This window comes from Gallus gallus, chromosome 27, assembly GCF_016699485.2.
Source record: "Gallus gallus isolate bGalGal1 chromosome 27, bGalGal1.mat.broiler.GRCg7b, whole genome shotgun sequence".
Taxonomy (NCBI): Eukaryota; Metazoa; Chordata; class Aves; order Galliformes; family Phasianidae; genus Gallus; species Gallus gallus.
This window is the reverse complement of record NC_052558.1, coordinates 4,759,212-4,785,694: the sequence shown is the minus strand read 5'-3', so window position 1 is coordinate 4,785,694 and position 26,483 is coordinate 4,759,212. Positions and strand designations below refer to the sequence as shown.

The following is a 26,483-nucleotide window of genomic DNA, read 5'->3' as shown; positions in this document are numbered from 1 at the left end:
CTGCAACGTGTAGCAGTGCTCGGGGGTGGGTCTGGAGTACCACTTCTTGGGCAAGGCAGGTTACTGAGGGGAAAACAGGCAAGGGAGAAAAGCAAAGCTTGCTTTCAGCCGTGTGGTCTCAAATATGTAGGAAACGTTGTAAAGCCACAAAAGCTTTAATTTTAATCTCTGAAATGCAGCAGAGACAGAGGGACGCACGCAGTCTGTACACATTCCCATAGTAGGGCATTTCATTTGACGTGGTTTTTCCTCCTTCCTTCCTCTGTAGCATCTGGGTGTGTTTGCAGAGCACCCTCATGGCAGAGCCGGGGAAGGAGCCCCCCCCAGCAGCCCGGTGTCTGCTGGGCCCCCCAATAGGTGTGAGAGGTGTGTGTCGGTGTGCTGGTGGTGGCTGCTGGGGGGTAAGCGTGGGGTGCTTCCACCCCCATGTTCAGACGCCTCGGGATGAGCAAAAGCTCCACAATGCCCTGAATTTCCATGCATTGAGCAAAAAGAAGTTGTGTTCTGAAGCCACGGCAGCTCCCAGTGCGCCGTGACCAGTCGGGGTGCAAATGTGCTCTCTGCCTCAGGTGACTGCTGACATTTGAAGCCATAAACACCACTCTTTATTTATTTTTTTATGCACAAGCTGGGTTTTAAATCAGGATTCTGCCCTGCTGCTTTTCCCATCCCTGCTCTCCTCGCGTTTGGCACACGCCTGCGGCTCTCCTGGCTCTGGGAGCTCCTGCCATGGGGACAAACCCACAGCTGCTTCTGAGGCCATGAGCACGGTGGTCTGAGAGCATTGCAGCGTCTCTTGGCTCTCCCTGAGCTGTTGTGTCTCCTTGGGAGCTGGGAGCCCCCGGCTCCAACAGCAGGCATTGGGCGCTGCTCTGCGGTGGGGTTTGGTGGAAGAGAACTGATCTGGGTGTGTCTGTGGCACAAAAAGGGGCGCTTTGTGTGCTGGGCCCTCTCCATCAGATGGTGGAACTTCCCTTCTCCTCAGGGTGTTGTGGGTGAATTCTCCCATCAGCGCAGCAGTTCTTTATTCCAAGGGGTTCACTCAGAAACCTCCTGGGGAAAACATCTGCTGCTGCTCTCAGCCGTTGCCATCGCAGCACAGCGCTGCGGCCTCAGCTGGGGTTCCTCCTCCTGAATCCTGCTGGGCAAAGCCCCCCCAGTGCCGTGCGTGGGGGAGCACCGCTGCGTCCCACACTGAGCTGGGGGAGAGCTCGCTTTTCAAACCAAAGAGAAGCAAACCCTGCTTGTAACCATCCCTCACCTCGCCTGGAGGATGGGGCTGCTGGGAGCGCTTCGGGCCAATATGAACTTCTGGAGGTCCCCGTGCAGGTGGTGCTCCTGCAGCCCGCAGAGCGCTGTGCCAACACCGGCGCTTTGATGGCCCATTCCGGCACCTCCGATGTCCCCGAAGCTGTAATCAGTGCAGGGGCTGAGCTGCTTGCAGGTGGCTTTTTTTCCTTTTGTGGAGCGGGATGTTGGGGCACGTGGGCTGCCTGTTCCCACTCTTCTCCGAAGTGGCTATATTAGCATGGCCTGGGTAGGAGTGGCGGAAATTACAATGAAATACAAGCGGTAGGAAATAAAAATCTAATTAAAAAACAATGACAGGAGGGCATCTGCTTCCAAACGTTGCCTATGACCGAGGCTCGCCCCGGGGCAGACTTAGAGGAGTTATGCACTTCTGCAGCTGTCAGTGCAGACACGACAGCCCCTGTTCTGGGGCTGCTACAGAACAACGCTGCGAGCAGAAAGCAGGGGGGGCTCTGACCTTCATCAAGGGGAAGGATGTGTGGGGTGCCAAGGGCAGCGCGGGCTCTTCCCTGCTCCGGGTTCTGCCACCTCCCACTGGTGCTCTGGGCACATCCCTGTCCCCACTGAGCTCTCATCCTTCTGCTCCCATTTGTCTCCATCAGTGCTGTGAAGGGTGGGTCCCACTTGGAGCACATGAGGGGTGGGGTGCCACTGGGCTCCCCTGCCCACAGGTGCTTCGTTAATAGAAATCTTAATGATTGCTGCTAGAGAGGATGTGCCATGAGACGAAAAATGTTCGTCTGCTCAGAGGCAGTTCAAATGGCAGTGGAGAAGGGAGGCCATGATTTGTTTCAAATTGGTTATTTCACTGCAGTGGTGGGAAAGCATCAATTTGAGCGTCTCTTCTCCCTTCTTGTTTCTGTCAGCTGCTCCCTGGCTGTAATGAATTGGGCTCGGCTGTGATTTTTATGATGTGAGCGGTGCCCAGAATAAAGGCTGAACCAAGCTGGGGCTCTGGGCACCCACCTGAGCTGCATTTGGAACCCCCAGCCCCTTCTCCAGCTGTTTGGGGGTGGTGGGAGCGCTGCAGCCCTGGGCTGGGGGTGGTGGGGCACTCGGTGCTGTCCCCCCTCTGCCAGCTTTGACACAGCGCCCGTCTGAGCTGTTCCCGCACACTGCAGCGATGTCAGCTGGGTTCACCCCAAGGCTCAGTCCCTGCCACATCGAGTCAGGCAGCAGGAGCTGTGATGAGGGAAGGAGGCGGCATCCTGTGAGGCTGCAGAGGTCGGGATGTGGGTCCCTGTGTGGGCAGCTCAGGGGCTCCCGTTGCTTCCCGGCCCCTTGTGCTGCTCTCTGGGTCCCTGCAGCCCACCCAGACCCTCCTGTGAGGTCCCGGTGCCCGCAGCAGTGCCAGAAGTGCCCTGACAGGAGAACCACAGCCCTGCATGCCTGAGTGCTATGGGAATGGGACACAGCAGGGAACGCTGGGATGCCCTGAGCTGAGGTTCCCACTCCTATGACCCTTCAGCCCCATTGCAGTGATGCTGGGAGAGCGCAGATCCTGGCAGGGCGCAACCCTGGGGTTACAGGCATGCTTCTCATTTGTCTGAGCTGACACGGCTCTGAGCGCTGATTCCCTTGCAGGGGATGCTCGCTCCTACACAAGACCGAGGCTTCTCTGCAGCTTTCCTTCCTCCTCCGTGCACAGCAGAAATTAAATTGAACTGTCACCACCTCCGGGTGCCGAGGGATGCTGCTGCAGCGCTCCCCACACCCTCCTCAGTGCTCTGCTGCCCCGGGCCCCGGCAGCATCCCAGTGCCATGTGGGGGAGGGGGGTGGTCTGGGGGCTGCGTCCTAGTGCTGTGCTGCCGGGGGGGTCTGGGAGCTGCAGGGCTCTTCAGCCTCTGGCCCGTGGTCCTGCAGCAGTGGGGTTGGATCGGGGGCACGGGGCTGGGCTCCCAGAGGGGATAGAGCTCATTGCTGTTGGCAGCTTTGGAAGCACAAGCAGCTCCTCTGCCCCGCTCCAAAGGCATGAGTCATTCCGAAGAGATGAGTTTGAAGATCTTAATGCATAGAAGAAAATCAAAATCTCATACGTATGCCTGGACTCAGGGATTTCAGATTTTTCGGGGGTAATATGGTTGGTTTTTCAGTTTCTTCTGCTCAGCTTCTTATAGGTGAAAAGGAAAAAGCTGCAGGGGAAAAGAGAGCTGTAAGGGAAACAGCAACAGGATGTGGGGCTGGAGCTGGCCCTGTCCCCCTCCTCCCCCCCCCCCCCCCCCCCCCCCCCCCCGCAGCCCAGCAGCAGCTCTGATGCTTGGTTTTGTTGGGCACTTTGGTTTGGTTTTGTCTCGGAGGGCTCAGTGTGAGGGTGGAAGCTCCATCTCATGGGCAGGGGGGGCCGCTGTGCTTCAGATGGTGAATGCTGCCGGAGGGGTCACCTGCCTGCCAGCCCGGGCATGTCGCAGGGAGAGAACAGCAATGAGTGCATCAAATCCAGCCTTCTGTTGCTTCAGAGGAGGGAATGGAAATATTGTGATTGACTCCTGACCCCCACACTCCCTTTGCAAAACCAAAGGGCAAAACAATTACTGCCGGTCCGGCCCATGGGACGTCAGTGCCCGACCCGCAGCACGCTGTGCATCGCCTCCGGCAGGGCTGGCTCCGGCCGCTGCAGAGCAAAGGATGCAGCAGCCTCGTGCCTAGAAACTGATTAAAAACCTTAAAGTCCTCTTTTCTCTCTTGCATTAGCGCAAGGATGAATAGCGCATATTTCAGCCCCGGAAGATGGGTCTCCGGTTTCACCCCATTCCTGTGAGCATTAACCCTGAGCCGCGGCGGCGGGCAGGAATGTCCCGGGTGCAGAAGGAGCGAATTGCCGCGGGCCATGCGAGGAGCCCGGGGAGAGGAATTTACCTGACGTCCCCTCCCCGGTGCCGGAGCTGTGCTCAGAGCAGCACTAATCCGGGTGCGCTGCGGGGACCGCGGCCCTGCGGGGTCACAATGCGCAGCATCCTCCACGCACCGGGCACGGGGGGTCCCTTTGGAGGGCACTGTGGGCTCTCTGTTCTTTGGAGTCGCGTCTGGGGACAGTGAGGGTGGCAGAAAATCCTTTTGTTGGGGAGAAGTCGGGGTGTTCTAAGCTGCATCTGTGCTGAAGGTGGGAAGATGTTCGGTCGGGTGCTCCCCCGCCCCGCGGCTCCGTGCTGGCAGCAATAACGGGGCTCAGCGGAGCTCCCAGCGCAGCGTTAGCAAAGGGGTCGCGCCCACGTCTGCTCGGAGCTTTCCGCGGGGCCCGAGGGCTGCCGTGCCCGCACTGCCGCCCGCATCCCCGCTCTGCGCAGCCCCGGCAGCTCCCCCGGACGGCCCTCGGTCCCTGGGGCGCCCCGCAGCCGCCACCCGTCCGCTCCATCGATCCCACGCGAGCGCACCCGGCGTTCCCCACCCCCGGGGCCGCAGCCCGTCGCCGCGACACCGCCACGGCCGCCGCCACGCGGCCTTCCCGTCCCCGCCGCCGCTAGTGGCCACTGCCGCCGTCGGCTCCCGGAGCGTCGGCGGAGCAGGCGGCCCTCGCCGCAAGATGGCTGCTGCCGTGCCGCCGTGACCGCGGGCTTTGTTCCCGCAGCCGCCGCGCTCGGGGCCGCGCAGCGCCCGCCCCGTGCACCGAGCGGGACCCGGCGGGGCGGGGGCTGCGCCGCTTCGTCCCGCGGCCGGGATTGGGGTCGGGGCCTTCTCTGCCTTCTTTTTTTTGGCTTAGCGTTGTTTGGATATATTTTTTTTTTAATTGGATTTTTTTGTCTCCTATTTAAAAAAAACAAATTCTGGGAAGTTTTCCGCCCCCCTCGCCCCAAAGCTCATGGCAGCGGCTCCATGGTACGTATGTGTAGAGGGCGGGTGGGTGTGCGGGGCCGTGGGCCGGGGGAGTTGCATGAGGCTCTGCTCGCACTCGGAGCAGATCTGCCCGGAGCCAGGCGGGCATCGCAGGGCGCAGCCGGGGCTGTGGGACCGGGCCGTGAGCATCACTGCAGGGACGCCTCGGCTGGCGATGAAACCCTGCCCGAACTTCCTTGCAGCCGGCGCTCCTGGGGGAGCAGCACATGCAGGAGTGGGGTGCGGTGCTGACAGCCCCAGCGCTGCCTCCTCCTGAAGAAGCGCAGCATTAACTGTGCGTGGGCTGCCCCGCTGCGCTGCCGGGCGGGACGTGGCCGCGGCTCCTGCAGCCCCCGCACCGCCCCCTGCGCTGCCCCACGGCGCTGTGCCCCCCGGGCTCATGGCTGAGAGATGTACGTTTTTCTTTCCACGGGAGTTTTTTGCTGGGCCGAGTGCGTGGGTGCAGCGCATGGCTGTGGTTGGACAGCGGGACAGTGCAACCCGGGCAGTGGGATCAATGCCTGCCCGGTTTGGGGCAGATATTGGGGATTGCATGGGGCCACCAGGGCCATCCCAGCCAGGAAGCAGCCAACAGGCCTGCCCTGCCAACCGCAGAGGGAGCATTTAGCAAGACAGGTCCCAGCTTTGGCTCCGCATGGCAACCCCCTTCTGTTTCCTAATTAATGGACTGCAGAGCAGATTCTCTTTGCGGGTGATGCTGCAGCTTTGCATGGGATCGCCCGGCGCTGGGAGTTGTCCCCCGGCTGCCCCATGCTGCAGAGGGACAGTTGGCTCAGAGGGAGAAAAGCCAGCAGCTCCGTGATGAGGGCGAATGCGTGGAGGGCTCTGTGCACCTGCTGGGAGCCCTGGCAGTGCTGCAGGCAGGAGGCGGCTCACCCCTTCCTCGCCCAATGGATGAAGGATGTTTTGCTGCACCCAGGGGCTCCAGCACCCAAATCTCAGTGCTTTCTGTGGTGGCTGCGGGGAAGGCTCCAGCCCATGGGGGTTTTGTTCTGTGGGAATAAACCAAATCCCTCATGGGCTTCTCAGTGAGTTGTGCTGAGTGCTTCTGGCTTGCACTGATGACTCACCATGGAAGGTCCGTGTTCTCCCCCCCAACTTTGGTTCTCCAGCAAGAACAAGCAATTACCGAAAGCTGCGCACTGTGAGGGCCCTAATGCCTTTCCCCTTGTGTCTCTTTCGTCTCCAGTCAAACCAGGAAAGTGGTACTAGACCTTCCTTACCCAATTAAATGTAGAGGCTGCTCCTCCAAGGCACGTCTCGGTTCAGCCGTAGCCTTTGGTTTCCCCACCACAGCACTATGGTGCCTCCAGGGAAAAAGCCGGCTGGGGAAACTTCCAATTCCAATAAAAAGTGTAAGCGCTATTTCAATGAGCACTGGAAGGAGGAGTTTACCTGGCTGGAGTTTGACTATGAGAGGAAACTCATGTTTTGCATAGAGTGTCGGCAGGCGCTGGTGAAGAACAAGCACGGTAAAGCAGAGAATGCCTTCACTGTGGGCACGGACAACTTCCAGCGCCACGCGCTGCTGCGGCACGTCACGTCGGGCGCGCACCGCCAGGCGTTGGCCGTCAATCGGGAGCAGATGGCCTTCGAGGCCCGCGGGCACGCAGAGCTGCGCTCCGTGCTGAAGGTGGAGGTGAACCCGGCCAAGGTGGCCGTCCTCACCACCGTGTATTGGATGGCCAAGGAGGAGATCCTGGATGAGAAGTGCTCCTCGCTGCTGGACCTGCAGAAGTTCAACCTGTGCCAGGCGCTGCTCGCCTCTGAGCACAGCGAGCGCTACCACGCCGGCAGCCTCCGGGACATGCAGGTGTGTACCACGGGTCTCCTGGGTCATCCCCGTGGTGTCCGGGGCTGCTCACACCCCAGGTGGTTCGGTGCCTGCAGTGGGAGCTGTGCAGCACCCTGAGAGTGCACCGAGCACCGCCTGCGGCTCATTGGGTGCTGTGTGCAAGCAGGAGCCTTAAGCACGTGCTCCATCCCATGGGGGGAGGTTGAGGCAGGTGTGGGCTATGCCCACCAGCACCAAAAGCACCTTTTTGCAGTGGGGACTGCAGGAAGCAGCCTTCATGTGTGGCCACGCAGAGTGCCTGTGCTCCTCGTGGAGCTGCAGTGTGTCCCTGCTGCTCCTCACTGTGCTCTGCCCAGAGGTGGGTGACAGGGCCGGGCAGCTCTGCTCCCCGGTGCTTTTGGAGCAGGCTGCAAGCAGTGCCTCCGTATTAAATATATATGTGTGTATCTATTAATGTGGCATCTAGTTAGTGTCATTCCCTGCTGTGACAAAGCAGGGGATGGAGAGGCTAGAGAAGGCAATGGGGCCATTGAGGGCACCCTGGGCTCGTGGCCATGTGTGTACATGGGGAGATGCAGTCCCTGTGAGGCAGCGCTGAGGGTGAAGGTGCAGACTTCAGGCAGCACAGGAACACACGGGATTTTCCTTTTTTTTGCCTTAAACTGAGTGATCAAAAAGATTGAGTGGCCAGAGAGGATTTTCTTCATTTTCCAAGCACTTCATGCCTGTTAAAATCAAATTAATTTTTTAGTGAAGCTTGGCGGGTTGCCAGGCTTTTTAGATATGGAAAGAGCCCTACTTGGCTGCAGATTGGCTAAATCTGCTCATTAGATTTCTCGGCCTGGAGCACAGCTCACAGCATTTGCGCATGTAAGGAAGTCCTCCATGCAAAGCAGAGGCATTTCCACCAAGTGGGTAAAAGGGAGTGAAGGAAGGGATGCTGTGAAGTTCTATTGCTGCTCCTGACTGCGCTTTGCCTGTAAAGCACAGAAGTGATGCTGAAGAGATGGAGTTCTGGTGCCCTGGTGGGCTCCTGGGGCAGGCAGGGTCTCCCTTAGGATGTGGGATGGGAGCAGGGTGGGCAGTGCGGGGCTGCTTGTGGCCAGCACTGCTGAGCTGAGCTTGGGCTGCAGCCAGAGGAGAGGGCAGGCAGCAAATTAGAAAAGAGAAAGCTGTTGCCAGGAGGGAGTTGAGTTGTACAGACAACTTGCACAGCATTATCGCGCTGAAATTGCTTCTGAGGTCTGCGGACAGCAGTGCAGTATAACCTGCTGTTGCAGGGTGATTCAGCGCTTGTGGCCGTCGTGGTGCTGTTGCTGTGCACTTGGATGGGACAGAGGGAAAATGAACCCCAGTGAGTTGTGAGCGATGTGGTGGGCACGGGAGCACGGCCTGTCTGTAAGTGATGCTGGCAGGGATGCTCCCGTGGCTCTTCCCACCAGAAAGCTGTTCTCCAAACTGCTGTGCCAAAGGGCTGCAGGCAATGGAGTTACTCCATGCTGTAAGCTACAGTTTAGGGAAATACTGTCATCCAGGCAAGGCTGCTATGTCGCTCCTGGTTTCAAGCACGTTCTTGAAGTTGCTGTTTGAAAGTGCCAATGTCCCGTTGGCTTCCTCTGGCTCCTAAAAAGGGCAGAATTTGCTGATATCTGCACTCTGGGTTTGAGAGCAATTTTTAGGCACTTGAGTTTAAGATCCCTGGCTGAATTGGTAAGCAGCTTAAACTGTGAGCAAATGGGCTTCAATTCCTCTGGACAATGCTCGGCTTTGAAGGCGCACACTCCGGTGCTTTGATGCCGGTGGGAGCCGAGCATGTCCTTATGGCTGCTCTCAGTGCTGGGGCTCCCATTGCTTTTGGGGAGATCCCAGTGCGGATGCCGTGCAGCTCATTCTGCTGCAGGTGCTGTGCCTCTCCCACGTGCCTTTAAAGATCATTTGTATTTCTCTCTCCCTCCCTCCTGCCCTACACACCCTTCACTGCCTCAGGCAGCGATGGCCAAGGTCCTGCACAACGAGGACCGGCACCGCATCAAGGCCTCGCCGTTTGTTGGGCTGGTGGTGGATGAGACGGTGGACGCAATGGAGCACCGCAGCCTGGCCGTGTTCAGCACCACCGTGTCCCCCTGCAGCGGGCAGACCTCTGCCACCTTCCTGGGCAGCTTTGAGCTGCTGGCCGGTGAGGCCGCCACGGTGACGGGCAAAGTGGGTGAGGTGCTGCGCGCCTTCGGCATCCCGGCCATGAAGCTCACCTGGCTGAGTGCCCACAGCGCATCGCTGGGGGCTGAGCGGCGGAGCGGCGCCGGCACTGCGCTGAGCTCACTCTGCCCGCTGCTCACCGAGATGCACTGCCTGTCCCATGGCAGCTCCCTGCTGCCCACCCACAGCAGCCTCAGTATCGAGTACCTCCAGAAATACGAGACCACGGTGGACGCCATCTACAGGCTCTACTCCAGCCCCACGGGGGAGAGCAGTGGGCTGCAGGAGCTGTGGAGTGTTCTGGACCTCTGCGAGATCGACCTCGGCAGTCCCAGGGCCATCTGCTGGACTTCCATCTTCCCGGCCGTGGAGGCCATCGACTCCTCGTGGCCCACGCTGGTGCTGCTGCTGGAGAACGAGGCGGAGAGGTCACCCGTGGCCCTTGGCCTCTGCCAGGAGCTCAAGAAGTTCCACTTTGTGGCCTTCACCAAGATCCTGCTGGACGTCCTCCCCATCTTCCAGAAGCTCAGCCGCTTCTTCCAGATCGAGGACTTCGACCTCTCCATCCTGAAGCCCATCGTCTCCGCCACGGCCACCACCCTGCAGGCTCAGAAGGGCTCCAGTGGCCAGAACCTGCAGGAGTTCCTCAGCGCCATGACTGAGCACCCGCGGGGCGAGCGGGAGGGCGAGAGCCGGCTCTACTACAAAGGTGTGGAGTTGGCCAACTGCTCCCCGGGGCACCTGCAGCACTTCGAGCACCTGAAGGACTCCTACCTGGAGAGCGTGCGGGGCAGCCTGCTGGACAGGTTCCCCAGCGGCGTCCTGGAGGCCGTCAGCTCCTTCTCGGCCATCTTCAACCCCAAGTGCTACCCCCAGACTCTGGAGGACATTGGCACCTATGGGGTCAGCGAGCTGAACTTCCTCCTGCAGGCATACTCCCAGGTGGTGGTCAGTGAGAGGGCCATGAGCGATTTCCCCCTCTTCAAGCGGATCGTCTTCAGCCTCAGCCAGCTGTCCTTCAGGGACCTCTGCGTCAAGCTGGTCTACAGCAGCTCTGAGATGCACGAGCTCTTCCCGGACTTTGCCGTCCTCGCAGCCATCGCCTTGGCCTTACCGCTGGGTTCGGTGCTCGCCAAGAAGATCAGCCGGGGCCGGGAGCTGCTGAAGCGCGGCCGGTCGCGCTGCACCAAGGATGAGGGGCTCTCCAACCTCATGAAGATCGCCATCGACGGGCCGGCCATAGACGAGTTTGACTTTGCGTTGGCCATTGAGTACTATGAGAGCATGAGGGAGTCTGGCTTCATCAAGACGCAGGTGAAGTGAGCGGTGGGCAGCGGATGCAGAGCCCTGCAGGCAGGAGCCAGGCCTTATGGCAGCCCCAAGCATCACCGCCACACCGTCATCCCCACCAGCCACCATCATCACAGAGGTACCAACCACCATTGGTACTGGATTGCAGGGGAAGCCCCACAGAGCCACGCCGGTCCCACTGCTGCCCCTCCCTTCGTCCCCAAACACACGTCTGAGTTGGCCGGGGGTTGCAGTCTGGGGGTGTCCCTGTTGCTGTCACCATGCCTCACATCCCACCACCCCATCAGGGCTTTCCAGGGTTTTGGTTTTCATTTGAGGACTGGAGATGAAAGCAGATCTTCTCTTGAGCTCACATTTGCACAACAATACCTGGCAGCTAATCCGTAGCACTTTGCAAAAATATCTGATGTTTGGTATTTTGGAGCCTGGAGAAGGGATGCAGGAAGGCAGCAGATCCCTGCAGGAAGCCCCGCAGCGCCCGGCGCTTCTCATGGGTGTCCCCACCCGCAGCACCACATTTCAGCAGCAGCATCGAGTCCTGATCATTGCAAAGCAATGATGTGTTGTGATGGCCAGGCAGAAAGGAACTTCTAAATGCATCATTGTGTATATATGTGTATGTAGATATATATAAATATACATATAAATATATATATTAAAAAGATCTACCTTAACTTTCCTAGCATTTAAAGATATCTAAAAGAGCTTTTTTTGTGTGCAGTGACAGAATAAATTATGAGCGGGGTCCAAAAAGAGCCCGTAGTGAATTCCTTTGTCTTTTCAAAGCAGCAACGTGCAAAGAGTGCCCATTGTGCTCCGAGTGCTCTGCAGCCGTGCAGCAAAGAGTCCTTTCACCATCAGCTCACAACCCGTGGTGGCCTGGGTGTATTTATTTGGCTTTCCTCTTACCCATTCCTCGCCTTTAAGTGAACAAAACTTTGCTTTTGACTTCGCTTAGAGGGGTGGTTCTGTAGGGATGGGACGGAAAGGCGTTTTTGGTGATTTTCGTTTGCAATAAACTGGGAGCAGCATTCCAAGGCGTCCCGTCAGTGTAACGCTGCAGCTCGAGGAGAGCGCGGGGCCGTTCTAAGGGGGAGGCTGTGGCTGCGGGTCGGGGAGCAGAAGCCCCGCACGGTGGGTGCAGCACCGCTTGCGCGGTGTCTCAGCTCTGCTCCGGTGCCCGGGGTGGTTTTGCTGCTTTCAGTGCTGCGGGAGGTGGCAGCGGTGCCACCGCCGTGTTCCTGCAGTCGGGGCCGGGGCGGTGCCGAGGCGGTGGCGCATCCCGTGCTCTCCCTCGCTGCCCTCCTGCCTGCAGCCCTGGCACCGGGAGCGCGCACGTGCGTTCCCCAGCGAGCCCCTGGAAAGAGCTGGAGCGCGTTCAGTCCACGCTTGGCCGGAGACAAAAAGCTTTTGAAGCCCCGGGTGAGGAATTTGAGACGCCACCGAAATTTGCTGAGAACACCTACCAGGGCAGCGGGAGCCAGACTGCTTCTGTGCGAATAAACAGCGCCTGTCTCCATCTGCCTGGTGCAGACCCCGCGCCAGCTGCCATCCCGCGGCAGCCGCGGCTCCTCGGCAGCTCCTCGCGGTGGGAACAGACCGGCAGCGCTGCCGCTGCTGCGTTTGGGGCCGCGTCCCTGAGATGCAGCGTCGGCGCCCGGCGGTTCTCCCCTGTGCCGGACGGGTCGGCCCTGCGCGGCTCCTATCCCCGAGGGGCGCTGCTGAGGAGCGCAGCGCTGCGCGGGGGCTCTGAGGGCATCCGGCATCCGTGGCTGCGGGTCCTCAGCACCACCCCGAGAAATGCAGCTGGGAGCGGGGCGCAGCCTCTGCCTGGGGTTTGTGCTGCGAACGGGGATTACTTCGCTGCCGTCGGCGCTTTGGGAGCGCTCCCGGGCAGCACCAGGAGGAGCAGCGCGCACTGCGGGCGTCCTCTGCCCGGTCCGGGGGAGGCAGAAACTCAGCGCTCATTGGGGACAGTGCCGCTCGGAGCTGCCGGCTGAGCACAGGGCTGCCAGCCCCTGCCACGGCCGTGCCGTCCCCTCGGGTAAGGTCGTGTCACCCTAGACAGACCTGAAGGTCCCGCTGCTCTCACCGAAGCAAATCCCCTTAACCGAGTGTCTAATTAATACCTAAAAATACAGCCCACAGCTGCTGCTGGAATCTGCCCTGCAGCAAAGGTAAGGTGAGAGCTGTGGCCCTGTGACCTTGGGGGGGTGACCCCAGCACTGTGTGGCCCCCGGAGTTGGGCTGGGAGCTCAGGGTGGGACCAGGAGCTCTGCTCACCCTGGAGCTGTGGTTGTGCCTCTCGCCTGCCCACCCCGTGGATGCAGCCCTCGTGCTGTTGTGATCACCTGAGGTTTTGGCAGACTGCAGTGGCAGTGACCACACATAGTGTGATTATTTTCCTCTTTTCCCCTCTTCAGCGATGCAGCTCACTCTGCAGCTCTGCCCTTTGCTGGTCACCACCATTCCTCCCATTGCCCACGATGGGCTCATGCCCTCTCCCCACATGGCCCCACTCCTTGCTGGGTGCTGCACGGTACTGCACAGCACTATCTGAGGCTGTTTGCCATTCCCTGGCGCGCTGCTGCTCCAGTTGGGGATGGAAGGTTGCAATCCCTCCTCCTCCCCCCACGGGTCCCATCTCGGGGGCTCCTGGGGGCTCCCCGAACTCTCCCTGTCTGTTTCACTCCTGACCTTCCCCCCATCCCACCTGTGTTAGCCTTCCATTTGGGACTGCAGTTTTGCTGAGCTCGCTGTCAGCAGCAGATGGGTTCTGCTGGCACTGTGGTGCTGGTGGAGCTGCAGACCCCACTTGCTCCATTGCTTGCAGTGGAGCAGAGGCTCCGGGTTCGGTCCCCATTGTTGGTCCCAGTGTTACATGCAGTGTGAGGTGCATTTTAGGACCAGCACAACCGACGCAAAGTGCACTGGCAAAGCCAAGCGGAACCCCTGCGATCCATTCTGAACACCTCCATTGGAAGTGCTGCCGTGGCACAGCTGGGGCTGTGTGTGTATTCCGGGGGGGCCCTGGGGGCCGGGTCCTGAGCGTGGGGCTCTGCATCCCCGGGGATGTGAGGCAGAAGTACCGCTTCATGGCCCAGAAGGTTAATGATGCATCACTCAGCCGTTCCCGCTGCCTTTTGCTGCTCCCTCGTTGCCGCTGCTGTTTTATTTATTTCTTTTTGGGCAGTTTCACAGATTTCCCTTCTGGGTGGCTCTGGAATTAACTCGATCAATGCACGCCCGATGAAGCAAAATGTGAATTTCCCCCGCAGTCAGGGCTGACTCAGGGACTGCTCCGCGCAGATGAAGGAGCGGCCGTGTGCGCTCTCCCAGAAAGAGGTCGTTTTTGCCCTCAGGGCTGCCAGCATTGCTCGGAAATTCAGAAAATCACCCAAACTTTGAATTTCAGATTTTTATTTTGGTGCCAGCCCGCTCCTCACCAGAGAGCACCCAGAGCTGCAGGGGGTGGGGGGTGGGGGATGCTGCTGTCCCTCTCGTGGTGCATCCCCTCCCAGCAGAGCCTTCTGCTTCCCCCGCTGTAAGGGCAAGAGGGCTGAGCACAGTGCTGTGACCCCCAGTGGGGCAAAGCCCCAAAGATGGGGCGGAAAAGGAGCAGGAAATCAAAAAATAAAAGCCGGAATTTCTGCCTTGTCCTCAGCCCAGGCTGTGAGATGGGCTGCGGGAGGGAGGTGTGGGGCTGTGTGAGATGCGAATGGGCTTTTGTGGCTCACAGTACTCCGAAACCTTTTAAAATGTATTTGATTCTATTTTGTCTTATTCATTTGTTGATGTATTGACTCTCCCCTCCTTCTTCAGCCCCATCCCAGCCCATGTTGGGGGGAGGAAGGGGTCAGGGCTGGGGAGGCCACACGGAAAGTTGCTGTCTGGGCACTGCCGTCCCCTCCAGGTCCCTCCGGTGTTTTCTTGAAAACAGAATATTATTAATAGCCACTCTATTTTTACCTGGCAGCCAAAGCTCACAGTGGTGCGGGGGAAGATGCGAGGCAGCCGGCGGAGCTGAGCCTGGGGGTGGCTGCACTGCATGGGGGGGGGGGGCGGGGGGGTGGAGGGGTTCCACCCAAAATAGCAATGGGGGGGCAGAGATGGGGCACCCTGAATCCCACACCTGTGCACAGTGGGGGCCGTAACCCTCCACCCTATTGCAGCACTCAGGTGCTCCCCGTGCCCCGACCCCACGCACAGGCGGTACCCACCCACACTGACGCTGCTCTCCCTGTGCCCTCAGGTCCCTCCGGACACAGCAGCCCCCTCCTCGCATCGCTGCCGATCCCCGGGCGGCCGCTGCACTCCCCGCTGGACATCAAACACTTCCTGACCTTCCGCCTCAACGGGACGTCCCCGCTCAACCTCTTCCCCAACTTCAACACGGTGAGTGCCCGTGGGTGGGGGGCATCGGCCGTGGGGCACCTCCTCCCCTGCATCTCCTCAAGAACCCTCTTCCAATGCGGTCGGGTGATTTCTGGCCTAATCCCAGGGCAGCACACCTGTGCCATGTGTCCGTCCATTGGAGCAAACGCAGAGCCAGAGTGGGGAGAGGGGGCAGCGGTAATGACCCCCCCCCAGCTGGTTCCTGCCCCATCTGCTGCTCTTAGAAAGCAAAATTAAGAAGGTGGTTTGTCTGAACCAAGATGGATGGGGTTTGCTCCGGGAATCGATAGTAATAAAGTAGCTGTGGAGAGCAGTTTGTTGGTTTTGAAATAAATAAAGGGGATAAAAGGAGGGGCAGCTCAGGGGTGAGCTGTGTGTGTCCCAAAGGGCTGTGCTGTGGCTGCACCTTCTGCTTCTTCCCCTTCAGCCCCAGCGAGGGGCTGCCTGCCCTCCCCCCGCACCGCACCGATCACTGATTCTCACCGCCCTGTTGTCAGTGCTCTGAGATTAAATGTGCTCCGAAGGTGCAAATTATCACCGAGATCTTCAAAGTCGGCTGTAGAAATGAAGTGCCATATCTGTGCTGCTGCTGAATGGGGCTCAGACACCTGACTCCTCTAAAACCTTTGGAAACCCCGGCTGCCCTGCCTCTCCCTGTGCTAACAAGCAGGGGCACACGAGGGGAGGGCTTTTCGATGCCATTACCGTGGCTGCTCTTTGTGTTCCTGTTTTCAGTCATCGGAGTCAGGAGTTAACTTGAACCAGACTGTTTTGCTCGGTGTTCTCTTGCCCCCATCTTGGCACGTGCTCTGCAGAGCTCAAAAAAAAACCCAAAGAAATTGGAGAATCGCTGCCGGAGCCGCAGTGCTGCGCGGGGCTGAGCCCGGAGCGCCACGGGGTGCTGCAGGGAGGGGGCAGAAGGGGAGCGGTGGCACAGCGGTCTGCCTGAGCTCTGCGCTCAGCCCAGTGCTGCTGGTGCTGCTGGGTCCAGCAGGCTCTGCCCGCAGTGCAGGGTAACCTCACCCCTCTGCTGCGCAGGGCAGGAGCTGTTTGCAACCGAACGCTGTGCTCTTGGAGAGGGTCACACAGCTCTCATGAACCCAGCAGATGTTTTACTCTGGAGCGAGCAAAACCTTTCCAAACTGAGCTCTTAAAGCAACAACAGGGAAAAGAAAAAAAAAAAAAACCCTAGCACAATGCAGAAGGCGCATTTCATGCTTGAAAGGCACTTTGCAGCCCTTGCGATGCTGCAAATCTGCCAGACCCAGCAGCGCCCTGCAGACAGCAGAAGATGCAATCCGAACTGATGCTCCGTCCCCACACGTTCCCATGCTGACCTCGGCGGCTGGCAGGAAGTTCAGCTCAGAGATCTCTATTTATACCGGTAGGAACACGCAGCGATAAATAAAGTAATCTGAGTCGATGAGGACTGGCTATAAAGCCGGGATCTCGGTGCTGCGGGTGGGCCGTGCCTGCACCCATCTCTGCTCTGCATGCAGCAGCCGGGAGCTCCCAGGTAGCGCTGCGGAGCTGAGGGTGGGGATGCGCCCACAGGAGCCGGTAGGAGCGCAGCACCCGGTCACAGCGGGGTCCCTGGGGAGGGGTCTGCTGCTGGCTGGAGATAGCAGAGTGGTGGATAGGAGCCGATGGTGTGTTCGTGTTCTGCTTGATTGGAAGGACAGAGGCTCCTGGAGGAGCTGAGGGCACTGTGGGCAGAGCTGTAGTGCAGAGATGGTGCATCCCCGGGGCTCCTGTAGCATTTTGGAGATGCGGTGTTTGCAGTCCTTTGTGGAGAGCGGGGAAGGCCACAGAGCTGCAGTGTCTGGGGGGCAGAGCGGCAGTGCCTGGAGGGAGCTGTGGGGCATGGGGGAGGCAGAGGTTGGGTCGGTGCTGAGCACTGTGTAGGTGGGAGGAGCAGCGCGTTTCTGGGCACATGAAAGGCTCTGAGTGGCCCAGCAAGGAGAGAGGGCTGCGGTGCTCCAATGCGATGGGTGGGACAGATGGGGGGCAGAATGGCCACTGATCAGCCCCATCCCACAACCCAGAGCTGCACAGGTTGGGGCCTTTTTTCCATCTGTGCCTGGAAAAGGTGGGCGCTTCTGTCCCAACCGTGTGCCATCCCCACTGCTGGGGCTGCACGCTGCAATGTGGCCGCCGGGTGCAGCAGCATCTTCACCATCTGCAGACCGCTCCGCTTCGCCACCGAACCCCAAATGCCTCTTCATTTATATTCCGGATAAGTGAGCAAAACCTCGTAGCAAAGAGGCTCTTCATTAATCACCCGCCTTCACCATTCTGCTCACTTCTGGAATGGAATTTGGGGTCTTGATAATGGCTCTGTTGTCCAGGCATGTGCCTCGAAGACTGATGCACCTGTCTCAGCAACTAAATAGCTCTGCAGAGAAATACGATCGCCTAAAACCCCGGGCTCCACTGACAGCAGGACTCAGATAAGATAATCTTCCTATGCCACAGGGTAGTGGAACAATACTTGCATTATAGATTATAGCCACGCTCGAACAAAGAGCTTATTCTCATTTCTCCCCCTTAATAAATGCATTTTGTTTAAAACAATTATGGCTTCTCGAACAAGTTTGCTGGCTCGGTGGAGGAATGATGCTGAGCGTTGGGGAGGGACAGGAGAGGGGGCTGTCCGGGGGCTGTCAGCACCTGCACGCATCAGCCCATCGGCAGCCCCTGCCAGCAGCCCCCGCTCTGCCCATGAATGGTAGTGAGGAAAGACGCAGCTCCCAGCAGATCATTGGAGCTGTTCCCCACGCACGTGTCCTGCAAAGTACTGGGGCTGCACGGGCAGCTGAGGTGCAGTGCAGTTGGTAGCATTGTAATGGGACTGCAGCGGGCAAAATGTGCGCCCTGTGGGGACCTGCATGGCTCTGCATGGGCACCCCATGGCACCCCGTGACACCCCGGCTTCCCTCTGCCAGACATCAGTGGGCATTTGGGCCCTGCAGCTCGGTGGGGTGTGAAGGATGGTTCAAAAAGAGACATAGAAAAGTCCACTGCATGGAGAGGCCGTGTGTAAGGTTGCATACATAAGTCATACATGTGAAGAGAGGTCACAGGGAGGTCTGTGGGCCCAGGCCATGCCTCGTCCCTGGAACCCAGGAGCTCCCAGTGAGCACAGCAGTGCAGCACTGCAGCCCCGGTGCCAGCCCACACCCCGTGCCTTCCCTTTGCAGATGGACCCGGTGCAGAAGGCCGTGATCAGCCACACCTTTGGGGTGCCCGCCCCGCTCAAGAAGAAGCAGTTCATCTCCTGCAACATCTGCCACCTGCGCTTCAACTCTGCGGTAAGTCGGGGTGGGACGGCGATGGTGTCCCCCTCCGCTCTGCCCCTGCGCTGCATCCCACACTGCAGCTCCTCGCAGCCCTCCCTGCCCCCATTCACATTTTTGTCTTTCTGCTCCTCATCGTTTTGTTCAGCTCTGCTCCCTGCTGCCTTACTCCTGGTGTTTGTGCTCCGGCTGCATTATCAGCTCACGCAGTTTCTATCTGCTCCACGGGAGCTGGATGTGCTCTCCCTGTGCTGCCCTCCCAGCACTCTGATGCACAGGTGGTTTGGGTGGGTTTTTTTTCCTTCCCTGAATCCTTTTATTCAAAGTAAATCAACCACCTTGAAGAGGGGAGGAAGGAAACGTTCATTGATCCCCGCAGTAATGAATTGCACGCAGCTGATCTTTTGTGGTGAGAACTGATTAAACAGTTGGAAGGGGAATTCTCATTCAGATCCGAGCAGCACCTGGAGGAGAGGTTCACAGCAGCAGCTCAGAGCCCCTCTATACATTAATGGGCAGATTTGGGGACTGAGCTCTGCGCTGCTGGGCTGGCACAGTGAGTACAGCAGAGCGTGCACTGCGCTGTGATCTGCCCCGGCCTTCAGGAGACCCTGAGGGCCCCCATCCCTGCGAGAAGGGGATGGTTTGCAGGGATGAGCGGCACAGAGCTGCTTCACAGAGGTCACTGTCAGCCATTCTGCTCCTCTGTGCTGCTGCTCCGTCCTGTGCAGGGCTGGGAATGAGGCAGGAAGGCTCTGAGTGTGGTTCATCTGCTCGAGCCAGCGCTGAGCTCGGCGCCCACAGCTGCTCCCGCTGCACCCGTGGGTGCTGCACCCGGCGGGGAGCACTGAGCTGGCTCTGAGTTCCACTGCTGTGCCCGGAGAGATGGAGAGATGAGCACCGTGTGAGGCTGTGCTGCATCAGCAGAGCCCCGCTGCAGGAACTGCGCTCCCAGCCACAGTCAGCTTCTGCTGGCTTAATTATTTTGCTTGGCAACGGAGCGGCGCGGGGAGCAGCTTTCCCGTTGGGAGGAGCTCTGCCGTTCCCGCGGTGCGGGAGGGCGATGCTCGCTGCGTTCCCCCCGCGCTGCTCCCGCTGACCCCGTGCGCCCCGGGGCCGCTCCTGTGCTGCGCTTCCATCGGGCTCCCCCGGCCCGACGTGACGGCTGTGTGAGGCCGCTGCGAATCACCGCACGCCGCTCAGCCGTGCTCGGTGACCTACTTGCGCTGCGGCCCGGCCCCGTCCAAACCGCGTTATCTGATGGAAGTTGATTGTGTTTGCTAATGAGGCTCTGCTCGGCCTATGCGCTTGGATGGGCCTTTTTTCTTTCCCACGTCCCCGTGCCGCCCGGCTCCCAGCCACCATTCCCTGCCCTTGGGATGTGGGGGGCAACGTTGCTCCCCCAGCACCGGGAGCAAATTAATCCGTGCTGCTCAGCAATGGTGTCTTAATTCTTATTGGATTTAGCTTCCATAAACTGCCCAACTGCGGTTGTTTTCGGTGACAATGCAGCATTGTCTGTGACTGCTCGGTACACCCATGTGTGGGTTCCTCTCTTTGTGGATGTTTTTATCTGCTCTGTGCAGGCGTGGACCCATCGATGTGCACTTCATTATTCAGCGTTCCCTGGGAGAAAGGAGCCCATGAATGTAAATTGCATGTTAGGTGCCCGTGGGGTTACAATGGGAGATGTGTCCTCCCCACCGATGCGTTTTTTCATTTTATTTTTGCAGCTTGCCATGCATTGTATGTTTCTGAAGCCGTACATTTATCCGAAGGCTTCTTTCAGAAGTGGCTTGGTGCATTTAATCAGGGCAGGATCCTTATCTCAGCCTTGCAGTGCAGTGGTGGCTTAGCACAGTGATACCTTGGTCTGAACGCACGCGTGCGCGGAGCAGTCCTGTGAGAGGGGAGAAGCAGCTCTGTGCCACAGCAGGCCAAGTGTGTCACCTCCAGGGTTGGATGGCGCTGGGGTGTGTGCTGCACAGCCAGCAGTGTGCTGGGGGCTGTCTGAGCCGTGCTGCCAGGACTGCCCCTGCACCCACCTGTCCGTCTGTCCATCCGCAGCACTGATGCAGTGCCCCCCTTTCATGTCCCCCACAGAACCAGGCAGAAGCCCACTACAAAGGCCATAAGCACGCCCGGAGGCTGAAAGCCATCGAGGCCATGAAGAGCAAGCAGAAGGCAGTGGGGGCCGTGGGCAGGGACAGCACGGCCGACTTCACCCCCGGTCTGGAGGGTGATGAGGATCCCAGCAGTGCAGGTACGGGCAGGGCTGCAGCACAGCCCGGTGCTGTGCGATGATCTGCTGCTCCTGGTGGTGCAGCAGCGTTGCTATGAATGATGCTGGTGTGGGTGCTGTGCAGCAATGGGAACCCAACCTGCTGTGAGCAGCACTGTATGCCTGAGCATCCCTCAGCCGTCAGCTGCAGAGCACGAGGAGGGATGGGGATGTGTGAGTCCATCACAGCCCTGCTTCCACCTTGGGGTCACAGCCTGGCTGCAGAGGGGGGGGCAGTGCTGGCTTGTCCACGCACTGCTCAGTGACCTGCAGCTGAAGTGTGGGTTTGGTTTCAAGTTGTTCTGTGTCTGCTGGGTGCTGGGATGGGAATGCTCTGGGCCGAAGCTGCACCCGATTGCTGCACCTGCAGCACTACATACTGTGGGAGGAGTGCCCTGAGCCCCTGCCTGGGGAGTGTGGGTGGGATCCGGCCCTGCTGGGGGCTCTGCTGTGTGGCCCTGCAGCACCCACATCTGTTTGCAGCTCCCACCCTGCAGCGCTGTGGTGGTTTCCATGTGTTTGGTCTTTCTGAGTGATGTTTATAAACACAGATAATGGCTGTGGCAACAAAGTCTTCCCTGCCCAACCATGGAGTCTGTAGGTGCTGGCACACCGTCAGCTGTTGCAGATAAAAGCTGTGATGGAGCACTGGGGCAGAACCTTCCCCCCGCCCCCCCACCTCAGAGCAGAGAAGAGCCCCTGGGCCAGGCTCAGGGCTGCTCTCTGAAATCCTCGTTCAGGAAGAGAGCTTTCGCCCTCGGCTGACTTCTCTTCCCCCTTTTCCCTCCCTTCCCGACAGCCCCCCCCAGCGACCCCAAGGAGACGGATGGCGACGGCCCCGACGTGGCGCTGCCGCCCGGCTCCGAGCAGCCGCCCGCAGAGCTGCCGGGCAGTGCCGCCCCGCTGGGCTCCCCGCCGCCCTCCGAGCTGTCCGAGGCCGCGTCCGACGCCGCCAGCATCACCTCCTCGGCCGCGCACGGAGCGGAGGCGCAGACGGCCGAGTCGGGCAGCAGCAGCGGCTCAGCGCCCGACGGCGAGAAGGAGGGCAGGAAGGGCAAACAGCACCTGTACTGCCCCACGTGCAAGGTGACCGTCAACTCGTTGTCCCAGCTGGAGGCTCACAACACGGGTAAGGGCAGCGCCTGGGGACGGGATCCGCGCAGAGCCACGCGGCCTTGCGAGTTAATGAGTGTTGCTTTAATTAAAAAGGGTTAATTAAGGTGGCTCGCAAACATAAGTGGTGGTGTTTTACCTATGCTGCGGCTTAAGGAGTGAATTCTAGCAAGATCAGAAGCTCCCTCATTGTTCGTGTAGCTTAATTAAAGACCTTTTCGGATAGATTTATTTAAGCCATTGGAGGCCGCTTTGTATTCTGTTGCAGTTCAGCTCTAAACCGACAGCAGTGGGAGCGCCAGGACCTGCCCGGAGCAGCCCGGCGCTGGGCGGCCTTTTGGGAGCCACGCGGGGAAGTGAATGAGCCCCGCAGCGCAGCCCCCCAGAGCCCCCCCAGACCCCCCAGCTCCGCGGTGCTGCAGTCTCTGCAGCGTTGGCTCCATCTGCACGCGATGCTCAGCCCGAGCAGCCCTGATCCTAATGGAGGGGAGCCCCCCCCGCCGCAGCGGGAGCCGGGAAGCAGCAGCCCCGCCGCAGGGCTTAGCTGCAAACGTGTCCTTTGGCTTTTGTCAGCTCCGGTTACAAAGATGGGCGCTGATTTGGGGAAAAAGAGCAAACAAACAAAATGTTCGCAGGCTGCAGCTCCGGCTGTTGCGCAGCGCTGAGCTCAGGCTCCTTGCTTAACGCCTTAAAAAATAGAAGGAATTAGCGGGGGCTTGAATTACCTGCCCACCCCCGCCCTCGCTGGGAAGGGGCAGACGGAGTGCCCTGTCCTCAGGCGTGTGGGATTTGGGGCTCTCCTCCCCCGCCCCCCGTGGCCCCTCTGAGCTATTCCCAGCTCTGTGCCGGCACCGCTCTGACCTTGGGCGCGGTGCAGATGCTGTGCTAATGCCCGGGGATGGCGACGGCTCCCGGGCACACTGAAAGTAGCCATTTCTCCAAAGGTCTGACGCGTGGAAGGAGTTTGGGGGGCATCTCTGGGAGCGGAGGGTTTGTGGTCTGAAGCTTGGCAGGGGCTGGGAAGGGGCTGCTGCATCCCAGGATGGGTTGGGATGGGGTCTTGCTGCAGAGGGACTGAGGGTTTGGTGCTTGCTGAGCATCTCTCCATCCCCAGGCGCCAAGCACAAGTCCATGCTGGAAGGACACAGCGCCCAGCTGCGGCGTGGCCGGGGGAAGCTGCTGGCCCGGGCAGGGCACAAAGCCAAGAGAATCGGCAACAAAGGCAGCATCAACATCCAGAACAAGGCGTTCCACTGCCAAGTGTGCGAGATCTACGTGAACTCGGAGACCCAACTCAAACAGGTAATGGCACTGAGCCTCAGACGTGTGCTTCCCTGGGAAATGCAGAGCCCTCGCAAAGGGGATTCGGTGTGCATCCCTCAGCACGATGCCTGTGGGAGAGGAGCATCTCTTAAGTCTTGGGTTTTACAGGACTCATCCCTTTGAAATCCCTCCCTTAAGCTGAGGGGAATCTGTGTGTGTTTGCCATAGCCCTGTGGGTATTCCGTGCTGTGGGGAGAACACAGGTTTGGTGGGAGTAAAGAGGTACCAGCTGTGCCCATGGTGCCCATCGCTTGGCCCTTGTCCTCTTGCAGCACATGAGCAGCCGGAGGCACAAAGACAGGCTGGCCGGGAAGCCGCCCAAGCCCAAGTACAGCCCCTACAACAAGCTGCAGAAGAACGCTGCCCTCGCAGTGAGTATTCTCAAGGTATCTGTCTCCCAGCAAATCACCCACCCGCTGCCTGCCTGCAACACCCAACTGCATGACACATCTCCTGCAATAAGACACTCTGTTGTTCTCAAAGCCTCTGTTCCTTGCACCCCACGGATCCCTCTGGGGGAGGACCGTGGAGCCGAGAGGAGGCTCTGCTTTCCCCTCGTGTGAAGGAAAGCACGGGGAGAGCTCAGCCCTCTGGCAGCAGCACTCTGAGCAGCTGCAGCGTTTGGGGTCCTTCCACCTGGCTCACATTTGGCAGCAGACAGCTGTGCTGCTGGAGTGCCTGGGGTTGGCACGGTTCAGCTGAACCAAGCCCAAACGTTTATCTGCGGAGACCTGAGCCTCCCTGCCTGGTGTGGTGGAGAGCTGGCACAAATACCAGCCCAGGAGCTGGGGGAGCAGCGGGCAGGCTGTGCTGGGGCAGGGTGTGGGTCTGGGGCCTCACAGCGCCGGGGCTTCGCTCTGTGTTTGCTGCAGACACCGCAGGGCTGCAGGGGCTGCTCTGAGCTGCTGCAGCCCTCACGCGGTCTCCTCTCCCTCCCGCAGTCCAAGCTGGCTCTGCAGAAGCACCTCACCAAAGCGCTGGCGACGCGCTTCCTGCCCAGCCCGCTCACCACGGCTGTGTGTGCCATGCCTGGGCCTCTTGCCCTGCGCCCGGCCGCTGCCACCACGCTCTTCCAAGCCCCGATCCTCGGACCAGCCCTATTCCGAACGCCGCCGGCCCACGTCCGCACCACGCCGGGCCCCATCGTCTTCGCACCCTATTAGAGCCGCTCGCCGGGGTCCATCGGCCGTGCCATGGGGCCGCTCGGGACACTGACTGCTCTCCTGGCTGATGGGAAACCGTAGCAGTAGGCATCGACCCAGGCTTCCCCTTTGCTTCCAGCTGGCTCCTGTTGGTGCACAACACGCTGCTGGAGCCCAGCCAGCCCCACTGTGCCCCCTCCTGCCGCTCCCCTGCCCACGCCGGCCCCGCAGGGGTTGGGCCGCGTGGGGTGAGGATGGTGCTGGAGCCACCAGGACCTCGCTGTGCTGCTTGTCTGCCTCCCGGTTCCCACACTGGGAGGAGAGGAGCTGGCTGGTCCCTCGGGGATGGAGCAGCCCTGGTCCCCGCTGGTCTCAGCTGTCCCACGCCAAAGAGCCGTCGGCCGCGGTGGTCACATCCTCACTCTGAGAGCAATAGGCAAAGCCTGGGACTCGCTCCTCTGCCCTCTGAAAGCACACAGCCTTTCTCCCAGGCACCCCGAGAAGCACAGAATTTGGGCACAGGCTCTGCTCCCATCTGGTTTGCGCTCCCTGAGGTGGGAAGGAGGGGACACTGCTCTGAGCCCTGCTTGGCGCCAGCTGTTTGCCTCCATCCCACCCCCGGGGGGACAATCCTGCCCCTACCTCAGGGGAGATGCCGCGAGGCTGCGTGAACATCCCCAAGGCACTTTTGGTTCTCCAGAGGAAGGCACTGTCGTTGCTCGCCGTCCACCCCATCCCCATTAGGAGCTTCCAAGGAGTTTGTGACTCCGCCAAGCGAAGGCGTCCCGGCAGCCCAGACAATCAGGGAGGAAGGAGTAGACACCGCCAGCCTCCCTCGGATGCTCTCTTTTCACTGTGCTCAGAAGATCCAGCGAGGACCTGGTCTGAAAACTGTACCCGCAGCTCTCTGCGTTCCCAGTGCTGCTGTGAATAGAAACCTGCAGGAAAGTCGCAACCCAAATGGACCTCACGCTGGAGTGACGACCCACCCCGATCTATGCAATCCCACGGGAGCGGCCGGCTCGTTGTTTGCTGTCTACGTTTTTGGTGCTCAGTCTGTAGGGCTGGGGGTGTTGTTTGGAGCAGATAGGACACAAAGCAACACTCAGCTCTGTGCAGGTGGCTCCTCTGCCGTGCTGTCCCCTCCCATCCCCAGGCTGGCTGCGGGCTCAGAGACCTCTGCAGGCATCCCGGCACGAGGCCGTGTTTTTGCCCAGCCCTTGGGATGAGGTGGTTTTGCACATCTGGGAATCCACACGCACAAACGCACATATCTGACATCTTGGCCATAAGCAACACGTGGATTTCAGGAGGATTTTGCCCAGTGCGCACCACCGATGCTCAGGATGAAGTCTTGGAGGTGTCCGGGGACCTGCTGCCACCTAATGCTTCTGTTCCCAGAGCTGGGAACCTCAGGTGACAGCAGGGACTGCTGCATGGAGGGAGCAGCTCCTGGGTCCCGCTGGCACAGAGCTCATCTCCCACGTCTGGAGGGCACTCTGCTCACACCATGGGCAGTGCTGACCCGTGGAGTGCTGCTGTTGTGTTCCCCGTGCAGAAGAGTACAAAGAAGCATCTGGGTATGGATTTATCTGCTCAGGGCATCTCCCTCTACCTCAGGGAGGGAAGGGGAGAGAGGGCACCAGGGGAGGGGGGATCATGTATGGAAAGATCAGAGTAGACACGAGGTCCTGAGGCGGTGGGGAGACCTGCTTAGGAGAGCAGCTGAGGGTAGAAGGCTCCTGCAGCAGTGACATGGAGTGGGGCTCACCAGCCTTGGGGACACGTGTGGCCCAGACCAAGAGACAACCCCGCATCCCCCAGGACAGGATCCTGCGCTGGTGGGGGCCCACGGGCAGCAGGAGGATGTGGCTCTGACAGCATCTCGATGCCTAGCAGCCTGCAGCCACCCAGGCCCTCGCCATACCCATCTCACTGTGCTCTTCTCCAGGCCTCCTCTCAGCTCTGGCTGCAGCAGAGGGCAGCGCATCTCCCCCTGCACGCACACACCAGCCCCGGAGCGCAGGGAGTGGGCAGCTGTGGCTGCTGCAGCCTGCAGGAGCAGCCGGGCACCACTGGGTTGTTTCCCCTGCATTTTGTTCTAAAAAGCCTGTGCTGGAGCCAGCAGAGGCTGCTCCTGTCACCCCTCCACCAATGGAGTCCTGAAACACTCCTACACTTGGCACTTTAACCCTTGAAAGCCATTCCTTCTAATAACAATAATACTGCAATGAGCTGCATAAGAACATCCTGCCTCTATCGCATCCCCTTTGCCTCCAGAGACCCCTCCTTGCTCCCATGCAATCCAAAGCATTTACTGCCTTTGACTTAGCATATGCTGTACTAGATCGTAGGGCATAGTCCATAGCGCTCAGTAAGGCGTGCCCCTCTGTAAATAACCTCAGAGTGATGTGAACAGTTTGATTCCAAAAAAAAAAAAAAACAAAAAAAAACCACAGAAAAATGGAATAACAGACTCTAGGGACTT

The 26,483-nt window shown here is 59.5% G+C and overlaps 2 protein-coding genes across 5 annotated transcripts in view; both read left to right on the top strand.

The window, feature by feature from the left end:
* ZNF385C (zinc finger protein 385C) overlaps nt 1–26,464 on the top strand; it is a 53,432-nt gene extending 26,968 nt beyond the window's left edge. For 2 of the 3 annotated variants that reach the window (XM_046904514.1, XM_004948613.5), the window contains 7 exons: nt 14,698–14,840; nt 18,041–18,151; nt 20,240–20,399; nt 21,217–21,546; nt 22,645–22,832; nt 23,126–23,239; nt 23,795–26,464. In XM_046904514.1, the coding sequence (XP_046760470.1) occupies nt 14,698–14,840; nt 18,041–18,151; nt 20,240–20,399; nt 21,217–21,546; nt 22,645–22,832; nt 23,126–23,239; nt 23,795–24,016 (1,268 nt within the window). In that variant the 3' untranslated portion in view covers nt 24,017–26,464. The remainder of the gene's footprint in view (nt 1–14,697; nt 14,841–18,040; nt 18,152–20,239; nt 20,400–21,216; nt 21,547–22,644; nt 22,833–23,125; nt 23,240–23,794) is intronic. The other variant, XM_046904515.1, reaches the window with a different exon arrangement.
* On the top strand, nt 4,806–11,198 carry LOC420030 (zinc finger protein 862-like). 2 transcript variants are annotated; one of them, XM_046904512.1, is made up of 3 exons: nt 4,806–5,125; nt 6,583–6,956; nt 8,925–11,198. In XM_046904512.1, exons 2-3 carry the CDS (start codon nt 6,729–6,731, stop codon nt 10,455–10,457), a joined length of 1,761 nt encoding a protein of 586 aa, XP_046760468.1. In that variant the 5' UTR covers nt 4,806–5,125; nt 6,583–6,728; the 3' UTR covers nt 10,458–11,198. The 2 variants fall into 2 exon arrangements, with proteins under 2 accessions (XP_046760468.1, XP_046760467.1); XM_046904511.1 differs by having other exon boundaries at nt 6,333–6,956.
* Nucleotides 26,465–26,483: the final 19 nt, after the last annotated feature.

What these genes read in the sequence shown, in the direction of transcription:
- LOC420030 (XM_046904511.1), top strand. Translation starts at nt 6,444, where the DNA reads ATGGTGCCTCCAGGGAAAAAGCCGGCTGGGGAAACTTCCAATTCCAAT. An exon ending in GCAGCCTCCGGGACATGCAG is followed by an intron (nt 6,957 to 8,924) that starts GTGTGTACCACG and finishes TCACTGCCTCAG; the next exon opens with GCAGCGATGGCCAAGGTCCT.